The sequence below is a fragment of the Megalopta genalis genome, chromosome 3 (assembly GCF_051020955.1).
Source record: "Megalopta genalis isolate 19385.01 chromosome 3, iyMegGena1_principal, whole genome shotgun sequence".
NCBI lineage: Eukaryota > Metazoa > Arthropoda > Insecta > Hymenoptera > Halictidae > Megalopta > Megalopta genalis.
Genome location: NC_135015.1, coordinates 12334980 through 12356945, shown reverse-complemented (window position 1 = coordinate 12356945; position 21966 = coordinate 12334980). Strand labels below are relative to the sequence as shown.

At 38.4% G+C, this 21966-nt stretch overlaps 2 protein-coding genes and 1 long non-coding RNA gene across 6 annotated transcripts; 1 reads left to right on the top strand and 2 right to left on the bottom strand.

Annotated features, from left to right (window-relative positions):
- Positions 1-517: 517 nt before the first annotated feature.
- LOC117229655 (uncharacterized) lies at positions 518-21954 on the bottom strand. Its single transcript, XR_004492605.2, has 3 exons — positions 21841-21954; positions 10116-10296; positions 518-9354 (listed from the first exon to the last, which is right to left on the bottom strand). It is a non-coding gene; the product is annotated as an uncharacterized LOC117229655 (long non-coding RNA).
- Positions 16410-19758, bottom strand: Gclm (Glutamate-cysteine ligase modifier subunit). Of its 4 annotated transcripts, none has more exons than XM_076520095.1 (7): positions 19651-19758; positions 18541-18631; positions 18370-18469; positions 18176-18293; positions 17900-18099; positions 17698-17812; positions 16410-17629 (listed from the first exon to the last, which is right to left on the bottom strand). In XM_076520095.1, exons 2-7 carry the CDS (start codon positions 18579-18581, stop codon positions 17487-17489), a joined length of 717 nt encoding a protein of 238 aa, XP_076376210.1. In that variant the 5' UTR covers positions 18582-18631; positions 19651-19758; the 3' UTR covers positions 16410-17486. The 4 variants fall into 4 exon arrangements, with proteins under 4 accessions (XP_076376210.1, XP_076376209.1, XP_033342163.1 ...); XM_076520094.1 differs by having other exon boundaries at positions 18370-18432; positions 19651-19755; XM_033486272.2 differs by lacking the exon at positions 19651-19758 and having other exon boundaries at positions 16410-16681; positions 17479-17629; positions 18370-18432; positions 18541-19355.
- On the top strand, positions 20098-21471 carry LOC117229653 (transmembrane protein 14C). The gene is made up of 3 exons (XM_033486277.2): positions 20098-20322; positions 20605-20794; positions 20868-21471. Exons 1-3 carry the CDS (start codon positions 20247-20249, stop codon positions 20929-20931), a joined length of 330 nt encoding a protein of 109 aa, XP_033342168.1. The 5' UTR covers positions 20098-20246; the 3' UTR covers positions 20932-21471.
- Positions 21955-21966: the final 12 nt, after the last annotated feature.

The window sequence follows — 21966 nt, the reverse complement described above, 5'->3', positions numbered from 1 at the left end:
ATGTGACCGGGAAAATATTAGATAAGTCACACAAACTCAGATTCATGTGAACTGTTGACATGGTGCACTTGCAGATTTACGTATTACACAAATTCTGACAACAAGATAACGCTGTTGATTTACAAAGTTCGAAGAAGAAAAGGAGACGAAGGCAAATTAAGAAGGTCCGAAGTCGATGATAATGCTTTAAAAACGATATCGAAACTAAACCCGTCATTGTCTTCGTCGATACAATCAGCAGACTGTGTTATGCCAAGAATTTAAGAGTACCCTGTACAGTATCTTTTACTCTGGTTTCATTTATTAAGGTACAATAAGCAAGGTCACGTGTATAGAGTCAGAATCGTGCTCTCGCTTTGATCCCTCGCGAAATTTACGATTGCTGCCGCTTGGGTCCACCTTGTTCTAATCGAAAAAAGGTGGCGAGCCACCGAGGGTGACCTATGTGTCCTATATACCACTATATTCTCGTGCATGTTGGTAAGTAGAGGTAGATAAATATCGAAAATTATATCAATTGAACTTGCCCATTTAATTTATTCATTACCCTAATCTTCGACAAACTATTAAGATAACTATGATGTCTCTTGGTTTTGAAAAGACTGTTCGCTCCTCACTTTATCAAACTTATTATTACTGTGTGCATATTTCTGACGTTTTCCTCCGAAAAAAAGCTTCATTATAGATTTTTATGTTGTGTTTACGATTTTTTATTATTTTTCTGTTGCTTTTTTGTCTGCGATATTGAACACTTATTGAACGTCGTAAAATATCTTGTACACTGACATAAAGATTACTGATTATTTACATGTATACTGATTATAGTCGACGTATTACAAGATATTTGCGAACATTAAGTGTTTCCAACTTCTTTGAAATGATTGACTAATTTTAAAAAACTAATTAAAAAAACTAGGCTCTGAAATTAATTGTTATCGTGATATATTCAAACAAGTTGAATGTTACTAGGATTTTTAGAATGCAAAAGAATTAAATTAATAGTTATCATGGTAAGTTCTGACTATCTAATCTCGGTTTCGTTAATTACCCAGCTGGCTGTTACGATCGCTCTGAGAATTGTGTAAGTTACTGCAATTATACCGTATACATTTGATTTTCTTTACATGTTGTTTAAATACAATTTAATAAAAACTATCAAAGTATATATCCTTCTTGACTAGTTGACCGTATTTGACGAGTATACTCGTCACGACGAAATGGCAACATTTTGTGTTACGACGAATATCCTCGCCAAAAACATCTAACTGGTAAAATGACTACGATACTGTGGAAATTCTTCGGGTCAAAATCATTTTGGAAAATATTTTACGATGAAAGATGTAACCAAGTGTAACACGTTACGATCCGAGGAATCGGAGTGGCCACCATTTCAGGGTTAACGCTCATAAATTCTGTAAGTTGAAAAAAAGAACAGATTTGCACGGTATACAGTTATACACAGCTTTCTTGCGGGCTTTGTGTTTCGACGGCGTTCTACCACCCGCACCCGCACCCGCACCCGCGGCCCGACCCGCACCCGACAACAGGCTAGGCCGGGGCCAGAGTCTTAGGCCAAGCTAGGCCAGGCCAGCGAGGAGTCTTGTAAGAAGGGGTTAAGAAACTCTCGAACTAAAGTGCCTACACCGGAAGCAGGGGCCTTGCTTTCTGGGCTAATAACCCTACACACACTGACACGCGGCCTCTACGTTCCCGTGTACACACTTAGACGAGAAAGAGAGAACGGCGAGCAGACGGAGACAGGGGGAAGAAGAGGTGCAACGCTCGACAGGGGGAAACTTGCGTTTACGTGTACACGGAGACGCACACGTTAACCGGGGGGACCCTTTATCAGCATGCAAAGCTAGAGATTTTATGTGCGATCGACTGGTGGCGAGCCTGGGGATTCGTACGCAAATTGCGATCCGGCTTCTTCCGTAAGAGCCCGCCGAGCAGTTTCTAATGGACGCTCGGAAAAAACGAGTTCATTAGGAAAGGCTCGTTTCAGCAATAGTACATTATCAGCGCCGTGCTGCATCATCGTTGTTATCGTTACTTATTCCTGCGAGCCGAGATCTACGCACGAAAATTTCATTAGCTGCTACGAATGGAACTTGCGAATTCGGCATGTGGTTTACAATATAGAGAGGGTAGTTCCGTTAGATTCATTAGAATTTTCCAAAACGCGTTGCGATATCTTTGGTTTTATGGAATTAAATTCGTGGAAAAATTGATAAACGATGAAAAGTTTTGTTGGGTTCTCCGGATAGAAATTGCTGATTCGGTACACATAGAATGTAAAGAGGGTAGTTTCGCTAGATTCTGCACGATTTTCCAAATCTCGTTGCAAGATATTCGATGTTATGGAATAAAAGTTTAGACTTCGAAAGCCATGAAACGTGAACGTGACATACCTTGGCAGAGGAATGAATAATGAAAACTTTCGTCGCGTTCTTTGCATAGCAATTGCGGATTTGGTAAAGTGGGTAGTTTTGTTAGATTCTAGACAGTTTTCCAGAACGGGTTGCAAGATTTTGTAGAATGAACTTCAAGACTTCCAGAATTAATTGACGATAGATTTTAAGAAATTGTTTTCGAACACCGTTACATAACAAAATGGAAATAACCAAGATAGAAATTGCTGATAGCAGACACGCAAAAATACCGGGTCCGATAAGAATTAACCGATAATCCCTGTAAAACCGTGAACATCTATGGTTCTAATTAGAAATGCTTCCTCGTGTTTCCTAGCATGAAAACGTAGATGATTGATGACCACGGTTGTATACAATGCTGATCTCGTTACACACGTCGGTTACATTTTTAGATGAATTTAGAAGAAAAAACAGAAGAGAATGGAGTCGTGGAGGTGTACAGATAATGTTGGAAACACAGAAAATCACACAGCACGTCGATACGCAGTAAATCAGCTCGGGGAGCAAATCATTTCAAATCATGCTGGTTACTACTATATAATTACTAGAGTTATCTTCATCAGCCCGTATTTCCATAAAGTGCAAACTCTTGCGGGAATCCTTGTTACAGGTGAAAAATTAATGTGTTTTTTCTCACGATGTACCGAACAGAGTGGATATACGGTTAAGTCTTCAATTAAATGCAGAATTAACCCGAATACGGTGTTTCTATAAACAACACTAACGCCGTTCGGTCGTGTACGTGTACGCGCGTACTCGACCGCGAACTACTTAGTAAAACGAAATTAATTTGTAATTACGTTAACCCGGATGCGCCGCGCGGTCCCCGTATATCCCGTCCCCTAATCTCCGTTGCACAGCAACGCGGAGGCAAAAATTCCTTATTGAAAATTCAAATCGTATTCGGACGTGGCCGACGTTTATCGGTGTCGTTGACACTTGTTCGCGATCTGTCGTTACCGAGGGAGTCCCGGCCAGTCCCGCGGATCGAACGCGACGCTTTATTAAGTCGGGCTGCGAGGAGGGAACGCAAAACCTTATTCGTTATCACGGAAAACGGTACAGTATCCTGTTTTCTGCTTCCTCTAGTCTCACGTAACGAATTAAGCACCTGTAGTACGTGGGATTAGAAGGTTTCGGCTGACATGCCCCTATCTCCCTCTTCTCCTCCTCCTTGTCCCACCTTTCTCGGCTCTTTCTCCCGCTCGATCGTTCTCCACGATTCCTCTCCCTTTCCCATTCTCGCAAACCTCTTTGTCCTTTACCCCCCTTCCCCGGCGAGCCAACCCCTCTGTTCGAGCTCGCCGTCTCTCTCTTTCTCGCGAGCTGTTTCTCTCTGTTTTCCAGTCGCTTGACACATTCGCGGCGGAGAAAATGCAGCGAGCTCTCCTGTAGCACGTACATATAGGAAGGGAACGGATGTCTGGTGTGTAAGGAACCGCTAAAATGGTGTTCGCTCTTATCCGAAGATCTAGAGCGGCGATGCGAAGAGAGGCACGCGGAGGGCTATACGTAAGGTAAAAGGGGGCTCATGACTGGTTGGTCCGTCGGTTGGTTGGTTGGTTGGTTGCTTGCTTGCTTGGTTGCTTGGTTGGTTGGTTGGTTGGTTGGTTAGATGGTTGGTTCGTTCGTTCGTTCGTTCGTTCCTGCGTCGTTGTTGTTGTTGACTGTCTGGTTGGGTTGGTTAGTGCCGTTACCAGAAAGAGGCCACCTAGGCTCGCAACCAGCCAACTTAAACCTCGAACTTTCTTCGTAATGAGACACCAGCCGCAAAATGACAAACGTAATTAAAGTAGATGTACACCGGGGAGGGGGTCAGATATCTCCGGGCCCCTTGCTGAAGAGGAAAGATGGAGAGTGAGAGAAAGAGAGGAGAGACCGGCGCTCCTACCCAAAGATTTTCGCAATGAGAAACGCGTCACTGCTCTTTTGCTCGTCACCGTGTGCCACGGTTCACGGAATGCCTCGGAATCGTACGTCCGGACCCATTCGGACGCTTCTGCCAGTCATTTCGGGATCGTAATCCTGCGTCGTTATTCGTCACGGTGTCCCCGTAATTTTATCTGGCTCGGCGATCTCCTCGATCCATCGACGTAACTTAATCGCCTGTATCCTTCTTCCACCGTGCCTGTTTCGTTAGCCAAATAGTTTTACAACAGGTACCAGCATGTGACCTAGAACTAATCTGGATGATTCTAATCAGTGCAGAAGTCAGTTCTTTCCAATTCACTTCGCCCAATCTACTCAGTTGTATTGGACAGTTATTGGAGAGAGTAATAAGAGTAATATACTAACGGTCGTGTTGAATCATATATCACTGCGGTTATATTTGCTATATTTAAAGTACGATTCGACACAGGAATCATCGATTCCCTATGCCTTTATAGTAATGTAACGAACAGTTGGTTTCTCATATTGCACCGAAAAGTGGCGAGTATCGTACATTTTCAAGATAATCCTTTAAAATAATTTATGTAACATCAAACGACAGAATAGCAAGTTTTAGATATAAATGAACGGCGAATTTATAATTTTTAATAAAAGTGAAGTTATTATACTAATCATATACGATGTGGTATGACATGAGATCTGAAGATTAAGATACAAAATGTTCTTGGTGTTACATTGAGTTACTTTAAAACGCAATGATAAATCAATGCATGTGACTTCGCCTTATTACACCCACAAATGTAATGCGGATGTAATTTTGTAAAAATGTATCAAAATGATAAAGTGTACATTCGTTGGTAGTTTCATACATTTCTCCCTAAATTTTACATTGCACTTTTGAAAAATACTATAAGTATTGAAAAATGCTAGAATTGTGTTCAGATTATTAATAGAGTTTTCAACTATTGTGGAATACTGTGTAAGAGAGATCTAAGTAATTTGTTTCTACAGGATAATCCTAAACGAAATTATTAGATAATGTTATCGAGGACGACTTGTTGTTACACGATTGAAATAATTAGTGCCGCTAAACAATTTAATAAAATCATTACTAATGTGTTAACAAACATGCAGCTTAAACGTTCATTCACTGCACAAGTCACCCAAGTTCATCTCAAAAGCGATGGTTTTCGAAACGTTTGTGTTGCAAACAGACAAATTTGCTACATTTGTGAAAAATGTGTAGTTGCAATTTAAAACAGTAAAAAGATTGAAAGGAACTAAAAATGTCGATGTATTAAACTGAGCTTATAAAAATTATATTCAAAAAAGAAGAAAACACATTGTGCTTGACTCCTACGTCTTGCAATTGATGCAGATAATTTTCATTTCGCATACAGATCCACAGTCTGGTTATAAATCTTGTCGAAGAAGCCTCGACGAACGCTGCAATGAAAATTAATCCACATTTTTCTTATTGAGACTACTCACGAAACTAATCACGAATAACCACGTTTTCTAAAATATCCGCAGCCGCGCAGCGAAACCGGGATGGGCTAAAATGGTGAAAACACACGACTGGTCCGACCGATATGCAACGCTTTCCAGTAATCAGAAATTCAACCTTGCCCTATTTAACTCCTCTCGAAACAACAATAGAAACTCAATGGTACAACACATTTCACTTTTTCGCAACGTGGGTATCAGGGGAGCCTAAAAGTATTGCGCGATTTCCTATGTCTTGGCGCGAGAGAACTTGCCACGTAGACACAATGTAGATTGGGTTTGACCATGTACCGTAAAAGCGTAATTATCATATTTCGAAACGAGGTAATGTCTTTTAACAAACATCGGCTCTTTTCTTGCACAGAAAAGTATACCGTAATCCCGACTATGGCCAATGTTATTTACTCAGTTACATTAACTAGATGTTACAATTATTGCAATCTTGGATATCACAGTCTAACTTTTTCTGCATATAAAGACAATTTTTAGGGTCCAATCTCATCAATCTCGAAAATTCCAGGAGCCTTCCGAACTTCAATAAACACGAGAAATTACACAAGCCACCATAAAATATTGAGACATCGGCGAAGGAACGAAAAACGTCAAGGAATTTTCAAATTCAGATTGACCATTGTTCTTAGATACTTTTTTCCCACCAAATCCTAATCTCTATCATTCTGGTCATTGATAAGAAACGAAACCCACGAAGAGCCTCCTTAATTTACTATAACAGCCTCCCAAATGAATCGAGAATGTCTCCACATCCCAGGGCTTCCTCACGTCAGCTCCGGCAGTCACAAATCCTTTTTGGGCCGGAGTGAGACGTCAATGGGACAATCATGAAAGTCCTCGATGAACGTGAGTTCGTTCTTCGTCCCTCGTCGGCGCCTCCGGATTGATTGGCCGGAGCGCATTCAATCACGCGAATGTTTGTTCTTATGAATAAAGGCGGCCTCGTTCGTTCGTCCCAGGATACAGGTAAACCTTCGCAGTTCGCATTACCATTGAACGGATTGCGAGTTTTTATGCGATATTCAAATTTTGCGAGACAGTTGCTTAATCATTTTTCGCATAAACGATCAAAATTCGCAATATTTTCTCGACTAACTGTGACACGTTGCTGTTCGATGTTCAATAATAAAGATGCTACAGGAAATAGGTAACTGACAGATCGAACAGGAAACTATTTTAACACTAAACTATTTAACGATCGAGTGGATTAGAATCCAAGTGACGTATGTCACATTTTCGAAAATTTTGACTTATACCTTAAAATGTAATCTATACGTGCCAAAATGTTAAATAGACAAATGAAATGAGTTATAAACTTACTGTAAATTAACTTAACTCTAAATTATCTTAACAATAAATTTAGTCAGTAAACAATACACATGTTAGTAAACAAGAACACTTCTTGTTTCTCACAATGACGAAAATGTGACTTACGTCACTATGATTCTAACCCACACAATTGAACAAATTTTAGAAACTCTTTCATGGAAAATGCTTAAATAAATTACATTATGCCAGCAAGTTCCGTAATAAAAACTTTTCAAAATCAAAATGATTTCGATCCTCTCATTGTACGATACAATGCGCAGTACTATTATCGCTCGATAGGTTTACTGTTAACGTGTTAATAATACAAGGGTTGCTCGCTACAAATTTTCAATTCTTCGTTGAGAACGACGCTTCTCTGTATCTATATAGCAATCTGATAGGTTAGATGTATAGAGTGGTTCGCGCAAGAATTGCTTTATTTCCTTATTTCGTGAAATATCTATCTCTCGTTGGACGTGATTCGATTGTTCGTAGGTAAGGTGCGACGATTCGATCGTTTCGAACGGAAGTACTATCGGAAGACCATCCTCCATGATACCTGAGTGGTTCGATAAGGAGCGCAAAGCGCGCGGGAAATGCCGAACCTTATTTATTGGCAGACGCGGTTCTGCGTGCGAAACGTTATGCGTTGGCTTTCTCGCGAACCCGGCCAAATACTTTTCTGTGATTCCAACCATCCCGAAGCCCTGGACCGCGTTATACAGGGTCTGCCAACAATATAGGACGAAACGTGAATATTCCTGACTCATGTACAAGTTGAAGAGCCACTCTTTGTTCTACGGGCTGAGACTTTCTCTTTCGAGTTATCATTATAACTAGACGGCGGATCTTTATGCACTTATGGCATGTACGGATTTTTCAAATGCAAGGAAATATATAAGTTGACAGAGTCTAATAGCACTTTGATTCTCTTCTTACATCGAGTGATCTTTCAGTTGCCGAAGGAAACGTTTCTTTAATTTGAATTTTCGTAAAATAACGTATGAAACTGAGATTATGCATAAAAAGCCGAAATCTTATAATAATCTCTTGCACTATGGTTTCTTATACAGCTACGTTGATTAGAACTTCTTTGTCCTTAACAAGCAAACCTAAAAAGTAACTTAAATTAAAAAACCTAAAAGTAACTAACGTGTGTTGCTTTATAAAAATGACAAGATTGTATTTATTTACACCTTACGCCATTTTGGATTAACAAGATTTGATCATTTTCTATGAAAGAATTTTTATAATTTTAGTAACTTGGTGTTAATCATTTCCTCAATAGAACGAAACAATTTTTGTTTCTTGTATATGTTTCCATGTACTTTCATTCCTAGATCTCGATAAGAAAAGAATTATTGTTTCGATTTAGCAGAGACGAATAACATTCGTATTTAGTAGATTATGTATGAAATCTTCATCCCGAGCCTGACTCGTTGTTATAGTGTAAGGGTTAAATCCTAATCAGATCGCCCAAAGCGCAATAAAAGATCGAGAAGTTTCCATTTAGATTATCAGAATAGAATATCCAAAGAAAAGCATCTACCTAGGATCGTTACCCTCTAGTTTTTGTCTCTGTACGAGCGATTACATGCTCTAATTGTTCAGTTGACCGGAGTTTCACCCTCTGCACTCCTCGGACCAACTGTAGAGCCCATGTAAAAGTAGACTATCAATGTATAACCTAATTAGTTCGAGTGCAAAAGTCAGATGTAAAGTTCCTCGTAACTCAAATCTGCAACACTCAATTGGTATTGTCTTGAGACCGAAACCCTGACTTGGGAGATGAGACTTCGAGTCGACAAGGGACTCTTCGGGTTGCATGCGCGATAGAAATATGCGCGTTTCCTCTGGTCCCACATTTTTGGGACACCCTGTATACATTCCTCTTTCGAACAATCTTACCGATCGTCCTCCAGGATGCACCGACACCCACCTACCCATGGGTGTATATTCACGCGCCGCGGGAGCTCGCATAAAACTGCTCCCGAGTTTGGTGGGGTCAGAGATCACGTTACCAACCGATAAAGATCTTACGTGAATGATTGTCGATGATATTTCACTTAAGGGATCGTCAAAGTCCATGCCGCGTGCACAGGCTGGTACCAGGAATTTCTCTGGCTGTATCAATCCTCCATCCTGATCCTACTGCTCGACGTGCTGCCCGATCGTGGACGATTTTTTCGTCGGACACGTTAGTGTTCTGAAATGTTGCAGAACCATCCAATTATTCACTCGTCATTGTAATTGCCCGAGCAACGTGAGCACATTTAAGAATAAATACTCCGATCCTTTGTAATGCAAAGATAACTAGTCTACAAACGCACGCTTTGTTACCAATAATACTAGTCAGAAACTTTCACTTATTGTTACCTTAGAAACATCGTCGGGCGGATCGACAGCCGAACGACCATAAGCGCTCATCAACTACCATTCAAGATCTCTATTTCGTCTCAGACATTTTCATTGAAGACCGCACGCAGGCTAACAATAAAGCTACCATAAAACCTGTCGAAGACCGAACGATCACCGTTCTCTGATTACATTGAGAATATGTTAACTGTAACTTATGCGTGAAATCATCAAATGTTAAGATATCATAAATTATATATCTATGTTTTTTTATTATTATTTAATTTTTAATTATTATTTAATTCTTACGTTGTTCAACGGCCGACAAGATTTTTGGATTACAATTGTTGTATACACATACGAGCAAATAAATCTGCATAATAATTACTGTATCACGAGATATTCAGTGTTTCTCCTTCCATACTTATGTTTGTCTGGGTAAATCATGCTGCGAGGGTTTAAATTGACAAGCTATACAATTTCCTTTCCACCGACAATCAGTTCACGTTTCTAAGTTCCAGCGTACGCCTTGGCAATGGGGTTTCACCATTTCGTTTAATTAACTAAACGTAGCATAAGTCGATAAACAGCACGTATCGACAATAAACTTACCACCGTCTCCGTCGATGCTGATAAAACTCCATCATGGCCTGCCCCTTACCCACTTTTATATCAGTAGCTGCGGTCGAAAGCACCTTCACGCCCACGTTCCTCTATACACCGGTGAAAGAAGCTACACACGTACGTGCTGCCGATTCGAGACGCTCGTCGGAAACGGCAGGAACACCCCATACTGAAACGTCGAATTTATTGTTTATCAGTAGGACGTCTTACTATAATTACGCAATACTTTCATTTCCGTATTATACGAAAGAACTTGAGATCGCGGAACAAGAGCACTCTTCAACGAACGTACGTTACCGATCATTCTCATTTGTGAACTTGTTAGTGAAGTGTACTCTATATTTATGAACCAATTGACACTGTTAATTTATACAATACAGTACATAAAAAGTTGATTATCAAAGCAGATTCCTTATTCCTCAGCCAATTAAATGATTTTGTCATATTATTTGCACTATCTTTGCACTGATAAATGTACACAAATAGCTTTAGTTTTAGAAACCCCATCTTTCTTCTGACAAGTTGTAAGGAAAATAATCAGGTTCTCGTAATAGCGTGACTCAAGATGAAGAAATTGGAGTTTGATAAAGAATCGCATGGTGTGCTGTGAATGATTCAATAAACTGGAGTACAATAGGTCAAATGCGAAAATTAAACACATATCAAATGTACAGATCAGAAAAATATTCTTCTATTCTGACGTTCGAATGTCTTTTTGGCCGTAGTAGTAATCGATTAGATATAAAATTACACTAAGAATGCAGTTCATAAGTCACCTTGTACAGTACAGCTGAAGACATAATGACTTCCACTGCTCTAGATTTGAAATTTCGAGAAACAACTATTGCGTATCATCGTATTCGAAGTATATTATGTTTACTCGTTTTATGCAATGCGTTATCCTATGACTATGATGCTTTTCTTGATTTAACGTTGTCTAATCCTTTGTCGCATGTTCGAGATACTGTTTCACTGACGTATATAACTAATGAAAATTCTATTCAATAAACTTAGAAACTCTCAGGACCCTATAACTGTCAGCATAATTTATTCGCAATTAAACAATTTTCTTTCCGTTTCGGCTGATCTCTTTGTCTAGGAGTACCAATGTTATCTCCGCTCTAATGTAAGTAAAGTTATCAGATTCATCATCGTTATTAATAATTTCAAGGCTCCATGTTACGCCACTTTGAACGCTGATCCACACTTCATAGTTATCTGTAATTTCAAGTACGGTTTTCGTACCCAATAGATGAATTTTCGATACGGTTGTTCGATATACGACACGATAACCGTATAAACAAAGGCACTTCGAATCTATATTCATTAAAAAGTTACTAGACAAAAACCACGATCGAAGAGAATGATGTTAGCCAGCGGTTCCCTCATACTTTCCGCTCCGACTGATGTAACATCGAGAACATCTTGCACCTACTAATGCCACTCGATTTATATCATCGTTTCCTTAATCTTCGACCGTGTCACATTTGCCATAAATGCGTAAAACCCGGGATCTGTATATCGCCGTGAGATAATGGAATCTAATCAGCGTTCGTTTGCATTAGATGCTGTCCCAGTTACGACTGACTGATAGCGGTAATTCCGCGGCCGCAACACCTAAGACCATTAATAATTCGCGAGGCCTAAAATCGCGGCTTCTGTGTGCGTAATGCAGTCGATGCGTCTTGGTCGTTGGTTGTCGGACTCTTGACTCGATTTCGCGACCGCAGCTCGGGAGATATATCTTTCCTGATTTCCTTCCCTGTCGTTCCTTCTCTAACCCCTCCTGGCTTCCTTCTTCTTAGCCGTAGCCGGTGTTTCCGTCTCCCTCGGCTTCGAGCCCGCCGGCCACCTTTCCTCTTTGTTACCCGTCCCTCTCGCCCTTTCCGCGGTTCTGCCGATTCTCCCTTCTCTGCCCGTCCCGCCAATGGGACAGGGAGATAGCAGACCCCATCGAGGAGACAACATAAAGATTTAAGACTCCGAGATGCGCCAATAAACATGCTGCGGCCGTGCAGTCAGCCTGCGCTTCTCTACTGCGTTCGCTTCTGTTCCGTTTCATTCGCTTCCGCTCGCTCCGGCTCCGCTCCACTCCGCTCCGTCGCGACTCCGACTCCGACTCCAACTCCAACTCCGACTCCGACTCCAACTCCGGCTCCGACTCCGGGGCCTCTGTTCCGTTCCGTTCCGCTTTGTTCTGTTCTGTTGTGTTCTGTTTCACAGTCAACACATTGGCCGAACATATCGTGTCCGTGTGTCCGCATGAGACCGCCCCTCCGGGCCGGCGCGGTGCAGCGTGCACACGAGGATGCAGGTTACCTTTCCGTGTACACGTGGTGCCACTGCACCGCTGCGTAACGTGCCTCGAAAAGTGTCTCGATGCGTATGCAGATATGCGACGTTAGCATGAATAGTATCTAGATCCAACGGAGGATAACCCGCCGCGATATCGGGAGATTCAAACACCGAGCCACGGATTTTTCGAAACGGCCGGCCGTAGGAATGGTCATTTCTCTCTTCCCGTAACGAGCCGGAAACGCGTATAAAGAACAAGCGCATAATTATCGAACAGCTAGCCCCGAAAGACCGTCATCTTTGTCCCCCCCGTATAACATATCCGTTTACGATTGCGGATCGTTGAATCGATCTCCGCTCTGTTCCTCCCACGACGAAATCAACGACCTCTGCGCGAAAGAGTCGCCGTCAAAGAGGAACAGGCCTTCCGGATAACGAGGCAGTAGTACACCTGCCGCGTACGTAGAGGATACAGGACACGCTGAAAAGTTTTCAATACGCGGTGGATCGTACACCGCAAAAGTAGTAGATCGGAAGGACGTTGGTCAACCAAGCGGCAAGGAACTTGATGGTGGACCCGTTGCTGCTTCTGCTTCAGCTTCAGCTTCTGCCGTTGCTACTGCTCAGGCTCCTTCTACTTTTGCCTGTCCTCTCGCTCTCCCGGCTCCGCTTATTTATTCCTCTCTCTGTCGCTGCCTCCCTTTCTTCTTTGGCTCCTTCTTTATTTCTGTCTTTTTGCCCGTTTTCTGCTTCCGCAAACGGCAGCCGCTTATTTATACCCCGTCTTTGCATCGTACGGGAGCGAGCGAGGGCGCTCTCGCGTTTACTCGCTATTGCCGTTCCCTGTCGCTTCTGTGTCCGCCTCGCCGATACTCTCCGGCACTCCGGCACCGTTTTACTCGCTCCCGCGCCCATCGGCCAGCCTCTGTGCCTCTCCCTCGCGTTTAGCGAAACATCAACGGCAAGACACTTTGCTCGCGAACACCGCGAGAGCCAATTCCGCGACTGCATCACCTGTCAACAAGGAATCGTGTTCCAACAGGTCTATATTACATGCAGCATACGGTTAGTGGGTTACTCTTCCCCGATCCTCTGCTTTCGGGATTGCGTCGCGTACTTTGGCGCGTACGCATTCTTTTTTTAGGCAATACGCAGATAAGGGGACTGCTGGTCTTGATTGGCACTATGAAAGTCGCGTTTTCTAGCGTGCCAGCGTTAAATACGTGGTTAATCTCCGATCAGAAACCTGTTGCCTATGTTTCATATGTTTAAGTAGAATAAGGCAACTAACCTTGCGCAAAGTGCACATTATCTGCTAGAATTTCCCCTCCTGATTTTTGTCATACGTGCGTAACATCCGCGGTCTAAACACAACTATGGAATCGACGCGACGAAGATCGCAGGAATTAGTGTTACTAAAAGATTCACAAATGGTGCATAAATTAATCAATTTTGAGAAAGCTTGTATAAACATCAATGATGCTGTATGATAAAGTAGCTCAACTCGTTTTTTATTACGTTCGCACACACATTGACTTAAGACCAGGATCACAGGAACGGATCATACACAATCTGCTAGATATGAATGTTATTCATTTTCTCCATATCGAAACGAAATTTGATTCTGCTGTTATCAAAATCTAGGTATGCGAGTGAACGAAGACATGCAAGAAACAAAAATAATCTCGTTCTATGAGTGAGATTATTTAGGACGAAGAAATACTAATCAACGTATGTGATTGTGAAAGAAATCATAGTGCAACGGTTTATAAGAGGACGACTGGATGCAAGAAAGGAGACTTCCTTGCGGAGAAGTCGTTAAAGCATTTCTAGAACAGCGCGGTAAGATTAAATCTCCGTCGGCGCTAATAATCTCGCGACTCAAAATCTACTATTGTCGAAACGCAAAGAACCTTCGGCCAACAATTTCCGGCCGGATTTCGATAGCGACACAGAGGGACACGGACTGCCCGCATCGGGGAGAAGAGAGAAAAAAGGAGGAGACGAAGTAGAAGAACCAGATCGCGAAATAGCACAGTGATCGAAGCGCAGTACGAACTATGGTTTGTGCGCGCTCCTGCAAAAGATCCGAGAAGCCGAACAAATAAATGCTGAAAAGAGGAACAAAACCGACATTATGTGGCATTAACATACAAAGTATGTCAGACCTGCGGTCCGGAGGCATAACATAGTATCGCGGCGTTCGCATACCCCGCCCGCTTCGCTGTGACCAGAAGGAGGAACAGAGCGGTTGAAAAAAGACACCGATCCCAAAAGCGGTGAACAGAGAGAGAACCAGGGAAGAGGTGGGAAGGGAAGAAGGACAAAAGGGGAAAAAGAGGGAAGGAGTGGTCGTCGAATGTGTTCAAGCAGAACGGTAAAACGTGAACGGGGGAAAGAGATAGCGGAATGATGAACGCAGAAAGGTGTGCGTGCTACGGAAAAGGAGTAAGGAAGCGACCGACGAAAGATGAGGGAGAAGGAGAGAATCGCAAAGCAGCGGAGAGGAGCCCCCAGGGCCCAGCGTTTACGCTATTCGTAGTCCCCCGAAGTCCCGTCCCATCGTTTCGTTGTCCTCGAGTGTGCCACGCGGTGCGGCGTAACGTAAAAGGGTCCCAGAGCAGGAGCAGAGTAACAGAACGCGCAGGAAAGGGAAAGATCCGAAGGCAGCCGATGGCAAAACGAAAAATCGGCCCGCATATATCGAGTCGGCCTGCGACGACGCCGACGACGAGGATAAGGACGACGACGACGGCAGCGGCGGCGGTAGCGGCGGCGGAAGGCGGCGGATGGCGGCGGAAGGCGGCGGCACCGGTACGAGACACACACAAAACGAAGGATTCCTTGTGTCCTGTGTCCCTGCTGCCTAGTACTCTCCCAGTTGCTTGCCACTAGCAAGGTCCCTCGCTACTATCTACTACATTTACAATCAACCTGCTATGATATTCATCTCATTCTTCATTATTTTTTACTTCGTTGCCAGTTGAAGGGCTCGCAGCGATAACCAGACAGCAATTGCCTTTTCTTGATACACTAAAATTATTCCTTATTAAGGCAGCTCTTGCGGTTTTCGAAAATTCTTGTGTGGTTCCTTCGTTTAATGCTCCATTTCACACGTTTGGAGTTAAAACAAATTTTGTAGAACTCATAAATTTAAAACAAATTTACAGAACCTAAATTTAAAACGAACTTACAGGGCTTACATAAATTTGAAACGAATTAATATAACTTACATAAATGTAAAACAAAATCGAACTTATATAAATATAAAAGCATTTCATTGTATTATTAGAATGTTACTATATGACTGTGATTTCTATCTACATTTCCAATCAATCTGCTATGACGATCGTCTCATTTTCCATTATTATTCTTATATTTATTATTTATTATTTATTATTCTTATTCTTATCACTGCGCAGAATTCGCAGCGATAAGAAGACAGTAAATAGCTTTCGTTGATTTTGTCGGAATTACTCGAAAGTGGAGCTGCCTCCTTATTAAAGCACCTCCTTTAGTTCTCGAATATTTTACGCATCTTTCCTATGGCGTTAAAAGGAGTTGACTCTACTTGATATGTTTGTTATAATAAACGAGCAGCACCAAGAGCTTCTATTTTATTGTATCATTAGAACGTTACGATTGTGACTCCACTTCAACATTTCCAATCGATCTGCAACGATATTTGTCTCTATTCGCCATCGTTTTATTTATATCCACTTTTTACAAATCTTTTTATTTTTTTTACTAGATGTTAAAAGCTTCATTTAACACGTTCACTATCACCACTTTCTCACTGATTTTCTTCATTCTTAAAATGTTTTATTGAACCCAGTGTTCACGTAAAGTACGAGATCGTGAACGTCATATTTGTGACGCTATTAGCGAACGTGTTAATATATTAAGACTACCGAACACTTCAAAATGGTAGGTTTTGAATTTTCTAATCTACGATAATTCCGATTATAAAGACGCATTTACGAGGAATTCATTAAATTTAACTTTATTGGCTTTTTAACAGTTATTACAGTTAATAAAGTATTATTTTTGTAACTATAAGAAATATGTTTATTAAAAGTACCAACACTTATTGAAACATTTTGTACATTAATGTGAGAGGAACAAAATTTTTGTGTTACAAAATATCTTCATTTTTTTATTTCTACACTATATTACTATTCCAAGAAATCCCTTCTCTTTATGTTATTTTGTCTTCGAACCATGTTACAGAAATGCCGTTATGCGGAAATTGCCTGTACCTATAAATATAATTAATTGATTCTAAAGATTTATATGTATCCTTCTAATACAATTTTAAGATTAGAATTAACGCTTATCAACGACTTTACATCACTTGCATTGCTTCCGTTTACGATTGACTAATTAATTACAAATGAAAACTTTTATGTGTGACCAAATTCTATTAAAATAGTGTACAAAATTTTAATTATGTATAAGGAGTGTCTCATCTTAATACTTCCAAACGAAAAATACTAGCAACTTTAGTTTTGTCATGGAAATCTGCATTTTTATACAATCAAAATATGCAAATTATTTTGATTCCATTAAAATAGATAGTTGTTCGAAAAATATTTTTTATATTTAAAAGTAGTACGTTGATAGTACGTTAGTTAGAAAACACCATGTTTTTAAATAATATGTACATTCTTGAAATGTAATTTCAAAAATATATTACAAAAGTTACTGATTATAGTTTATAAATATAAAATTGATTTTCACAGGCCTTCCAGGTCTAAGTCATTATAAGGTCAGATAAATGTGAACATGATCTTTCCTCTGTAATATTCTATAATATTCGTGGGAAACATTTTTCTGGAGTAATTAAAATGAGACACCTAATATAAAATAAATAACTATTACAGACATTCATTAACCTAGTAATATTTTTATATTAATTTTACAGATAAATGGTTAACTAATAATCATTATATGTATAGAACGTTTTATTTGTAAAATTATAACAATTGTAATTGCGTGAACATAATTTTTATCATCAAAATTATGCTCATCTGTTACTTAATAATACTGCCCTTACAAAATATGTTATGTTGTTTTGTTCATGCATACTAAGTATCCCTTTGAAGATAAAATGCCACGGCACTTTACATGAATTTGGTATCTGCAAACCCAATATATCCTGGCATCACCATTAAATATTTTGTCTAATTCTTCATCAGGAAGAATTTCTATAAATAAAACAAAATATTTATGGTGCTCGTCTACAAAATTTTGCTCCCAAATAAAAAGAACTTACGGCCAGGATCATTATGTGTTAATAATTGTACATCATTCTCCTTTGTAAATGTTTGTAAGGCTGGTGGTACAACACAGCATGTAGCTAAAGTAATTTGTACAATATTAGGCTTTACCTGTGTGGATGGAAATGCGATATAAGATCCATGTGTTAAATATTGTCTAAGTAATTAGTAAACAAGTAGGAATTGCCAGAGTCTTACATTCGCCCATTGAAATAAGTCAATAAATACATCAGTACTAACATCGCTTAAACCAACACTCGATAATTTACCAACTTCAACATACTCCTCTACTCCAGTCCATAATTGTTTCAAAGATGATAACAAATCTTCAGAAGTTTCTGTGACTGAATAGGCAATTACTAAAGATTCAATTGCATTTGTATTCAAGTAATTGCAAACTATAAAATAAAACATTCGGCGTAATATATAAATTATGAAACTGTCATCAGCAGTGATGAATTCACGATTTTATACCTTCATCTATAGCTTCTTTCAATAAATTCACATCGGGTGAAGACATAAAAACTTTCACAGTTATTTTAACTTCTTCTCTGTTAATATCTTGCAAAGCATTATCTTTTTTTCCTTTAATCTAAAAACACAACAGTTTTGCAAGGATATAGCAGTATATTCATTTCAAATTAAAATGACAAAATATTCATACATACAACCACTGGATTTTCTCCACTACTTTCATTATCTTGAAGAACAATTTTTAGTGTTTCGATCAACTGTAAAAATATTTTGTAAATGTCATAGTGACAGTACCTTTAAAGAATAGAGTAGACATAACCTCCAGAATTATTAATTTTATTTTAAAGAAATTTTTATAAACTTACTTCGTCTGTAGGATTCTGGCTCGTTTTAGTTTTAGGTTCATTCAAGGAAAGTATATTTCCTGTATATATTAACACATTCTGTGACAACATACTGTGTTGCATACAATTTCGAAAGTATTAGCAAAATGTGTAGCAGATGATGCCTAAGCGAACTTATAATGGAAACCTGATATCATAGACTGCAGTTCTGATGAGTTTAATTGAGTCTTAATCACTGATGACAAGAGTAACGTTATGACTAGACAATTTCTGTCTAAAGATAACGTCATGGTATCTAACTTGAAATTTTGTGCAATAAGTGCCCACATTATCAAGGTTTTAGTATTCTTGATTTATATTTTCATTCAGAATTCGATAAAAAAAATCTGTATTAAACTCTGCAATTGATATGTAAGTGCAAAGATTAGATATAATTGCGTAAATATGTCACTGTTAAAATATCATGGGCACTTTAGTTTTTATAAATGAAATTAGATTATTCATTTTCATTAGTGTCGTAGAAGGTTTTTAAGTAAAATCTAAACGTAAGGATAACGTCGGATTTTTTTAATTTGAAATACCATTACCGTATTCAATGACTAGGTATAAATAATTCATGAGCAATAAGTGTAATATTCCTTTTTTATCAATCTCTAAATGTTGCTATGTGTTACTATTTCATTAAGCAACGATATGAAAAGTATTATATCATTTATCATTGCGTATATGTATTTTTAAAAAATGACGTTGCAGTTATCTTCACACTAAGCATACAATCTCAATCGAGTTTCTACGATCAGAAGTCGATTTTAAGTTTAACATATGAAATAAACTACAGTGTTATAAAATATTCTTTAAAGTGGCGAACTCTTGTCAAAATATTTTAGTATGGTTTTCCTAAATTTGTAAATTTTCAAGTATTATTTACAGAAATCATTGCCGGTTCTTTGCAGACGTAATATCTCCATCACGTTTCATTGACCAATGGTGAAAGAGAATGAGAAGTGCCGCAAAAGTTTGAAAAAGCTAGCAACGAGACAATATTAAATTCGTATATTTTTCTTAGAAATTCACTAACGAATAATACATGTAGCACAATTCCTAAACTTTTATATTTGATATTATACGTACATATTATATTCTCTTGTTAGTGTCGCATGATACGTGAGGCATAGAAAGACATTATTAAGTAGTAGACACTATTTTGCACCGACTGTCGGTTCGATAATGTTTCATGACTAGAAACAAAAAACAATACTATTGAAAGAGCATCGAGGAGTGGGGTTAGAGGTGAAACACTAATAAGAGGGGAAACGTAAAATATGAACAAGATAATATTAAGGAAATATTAAGGAAATATTTTATTTAATATTATTATTAAAGTTAATATTATTAAGTAAATATTAAGGAAATAATGCTATGTATTGCGTATCAATACATTTGTAAAGAAAAGTTGTTTGTAAACGCCTTTGTGTATCTTCCAAATTATATAACACAACTTACGCTTGCGTGAACACTCAAAGCTGCACGATCGAGTTTCACCTCAATAAGTACTATATTTCGTGACTCTGATCTCTCTATAATCTGTCTATAAAATACGTGAACCATGGTGGGAACTGTGATGTGCAAAAAGTAAATTGAATCTTGTTTATCTTTCACAGTTCGGTACTTCACATTTAAAACACGTGTCGTAAAAAAGTATCAGATCGCTAAAAATTTAAAATAAAATGCCTTTCGATATAGTTGCATACTCATATGCAGCTGCGGTAGCAGGAGGTGGTATACTGGGCTACGTAAAGTCATGTAAGTTAAATATTTTGAATATATTCATTTTCTTCAGGAAATATTCAAATAGATGTTATCTACATAACTTTAATATTACTATTTTTATCTATGAGTTTATCTAATTAAAAAGTTGCAAATTACAGTATGCAATTACAGGAATCATTCCTTAATTGTTTTAAAACTTAACATTGGTAGACGGTGGTACAATTGACCATGACTTGCAGAAGACCGATAAAAGTGAAGAGAAAATAATAATCGACTTCTTCACAGCAAGATATAAATTAACTTTATTTTCTAAAGCTTCCATTCCATCTCTGGGTGCTGGACTTCTTTTTGGAAGTATTTTGGGTTATGGAGCTTATCAAACTTCGGCTGACCCTACCAATGTAGCAGTGCTATTAGGAGCTAGTACAACTCTAGGTGGAATTATGGGATATCGTTTCTACAATAGTGGCAAAATAATGCCAGCAGGAATAATTACATTGCTCAGGTATTGTTTTTATTAATATAATTTTTCTATGTTAATAATCATTATTGTATTAATAAATTAAATTTCTTTTCAGTGCTGCAATGATTGTTAGAACTATTACAAGATACTTCACTGCAACTCCTATGAAGACACAATAAGTGTGATTGTATTTAATCATTCTTTAGCATTAAAAACTTATTATCTATAATATCTGAATTGGTTGTAAGCTACAGATAACAATGCATGATTAGGGTGATCATGGTATTGATTAAAAAATTCTTAATTATGTATACTGATTCTTATAAACATTGTTATAATAAGCTTAAATTAATGTTTTCTTTCTCTGCACTATTAAATATTGGTTAAGAATTTTTCTTTTTATACTAAAATCTAACGAATATACGATTCCTGATACATTGTTATTTAAATATTGCAAAAATTTATTGTGAATGAATCTATAATATACATATTGTTAACAAAGTATATATATATATATTGGATATTTTAAATATTGTATTCAGATGTAATATGATAATTTCATCAGCTGTAAAATATTAAAATAATAGGTGTTATAAAAATAATATTATATAGTGGCTTATAATTTGGATGTGTGTATATACACACACACACACATATATGTTTGTAATAGTGCCTTTGAATATTATTTAAACATTTAATAAAATTGAGAATGCAGAATAGATTTATGTTCATTGCATTGCTCACATATTATTTTACAAAATTATAATTAAAGTGTTTTAAAAATCTTAAGCTTACAAAAGCTTTTTTATCGTATGACGTTAATCCATTAAAGATATTTCAGTGGAGACTAATTGGCAGTTACACAGATATTGCGAATGGAATTTATTTTAACGTCGCAATAAAATACCTGAATACGAATTCTTTGAATTCTCTGAATTCATTAAATAGCGGTGATGATAAAGGAAAAAAAGATAAATTTTTTATCTTTTTGCGATAAATGATAAATCACGAGTAAACGAACCTATAGAATTTTGTCTAACTTTACGGAAGAAGATGAAATTACGAATGTCTGTATCTATAATACATACCCAAATTCTATGCTCGTGTGCTCGTCCTGATTAGTGAACTCTTACACAATAATAATCACTTACTATTAAAATTATTAATTGCAAGCAAAAATAATCTACGTTGACTAATGACCGTATGAAACACGT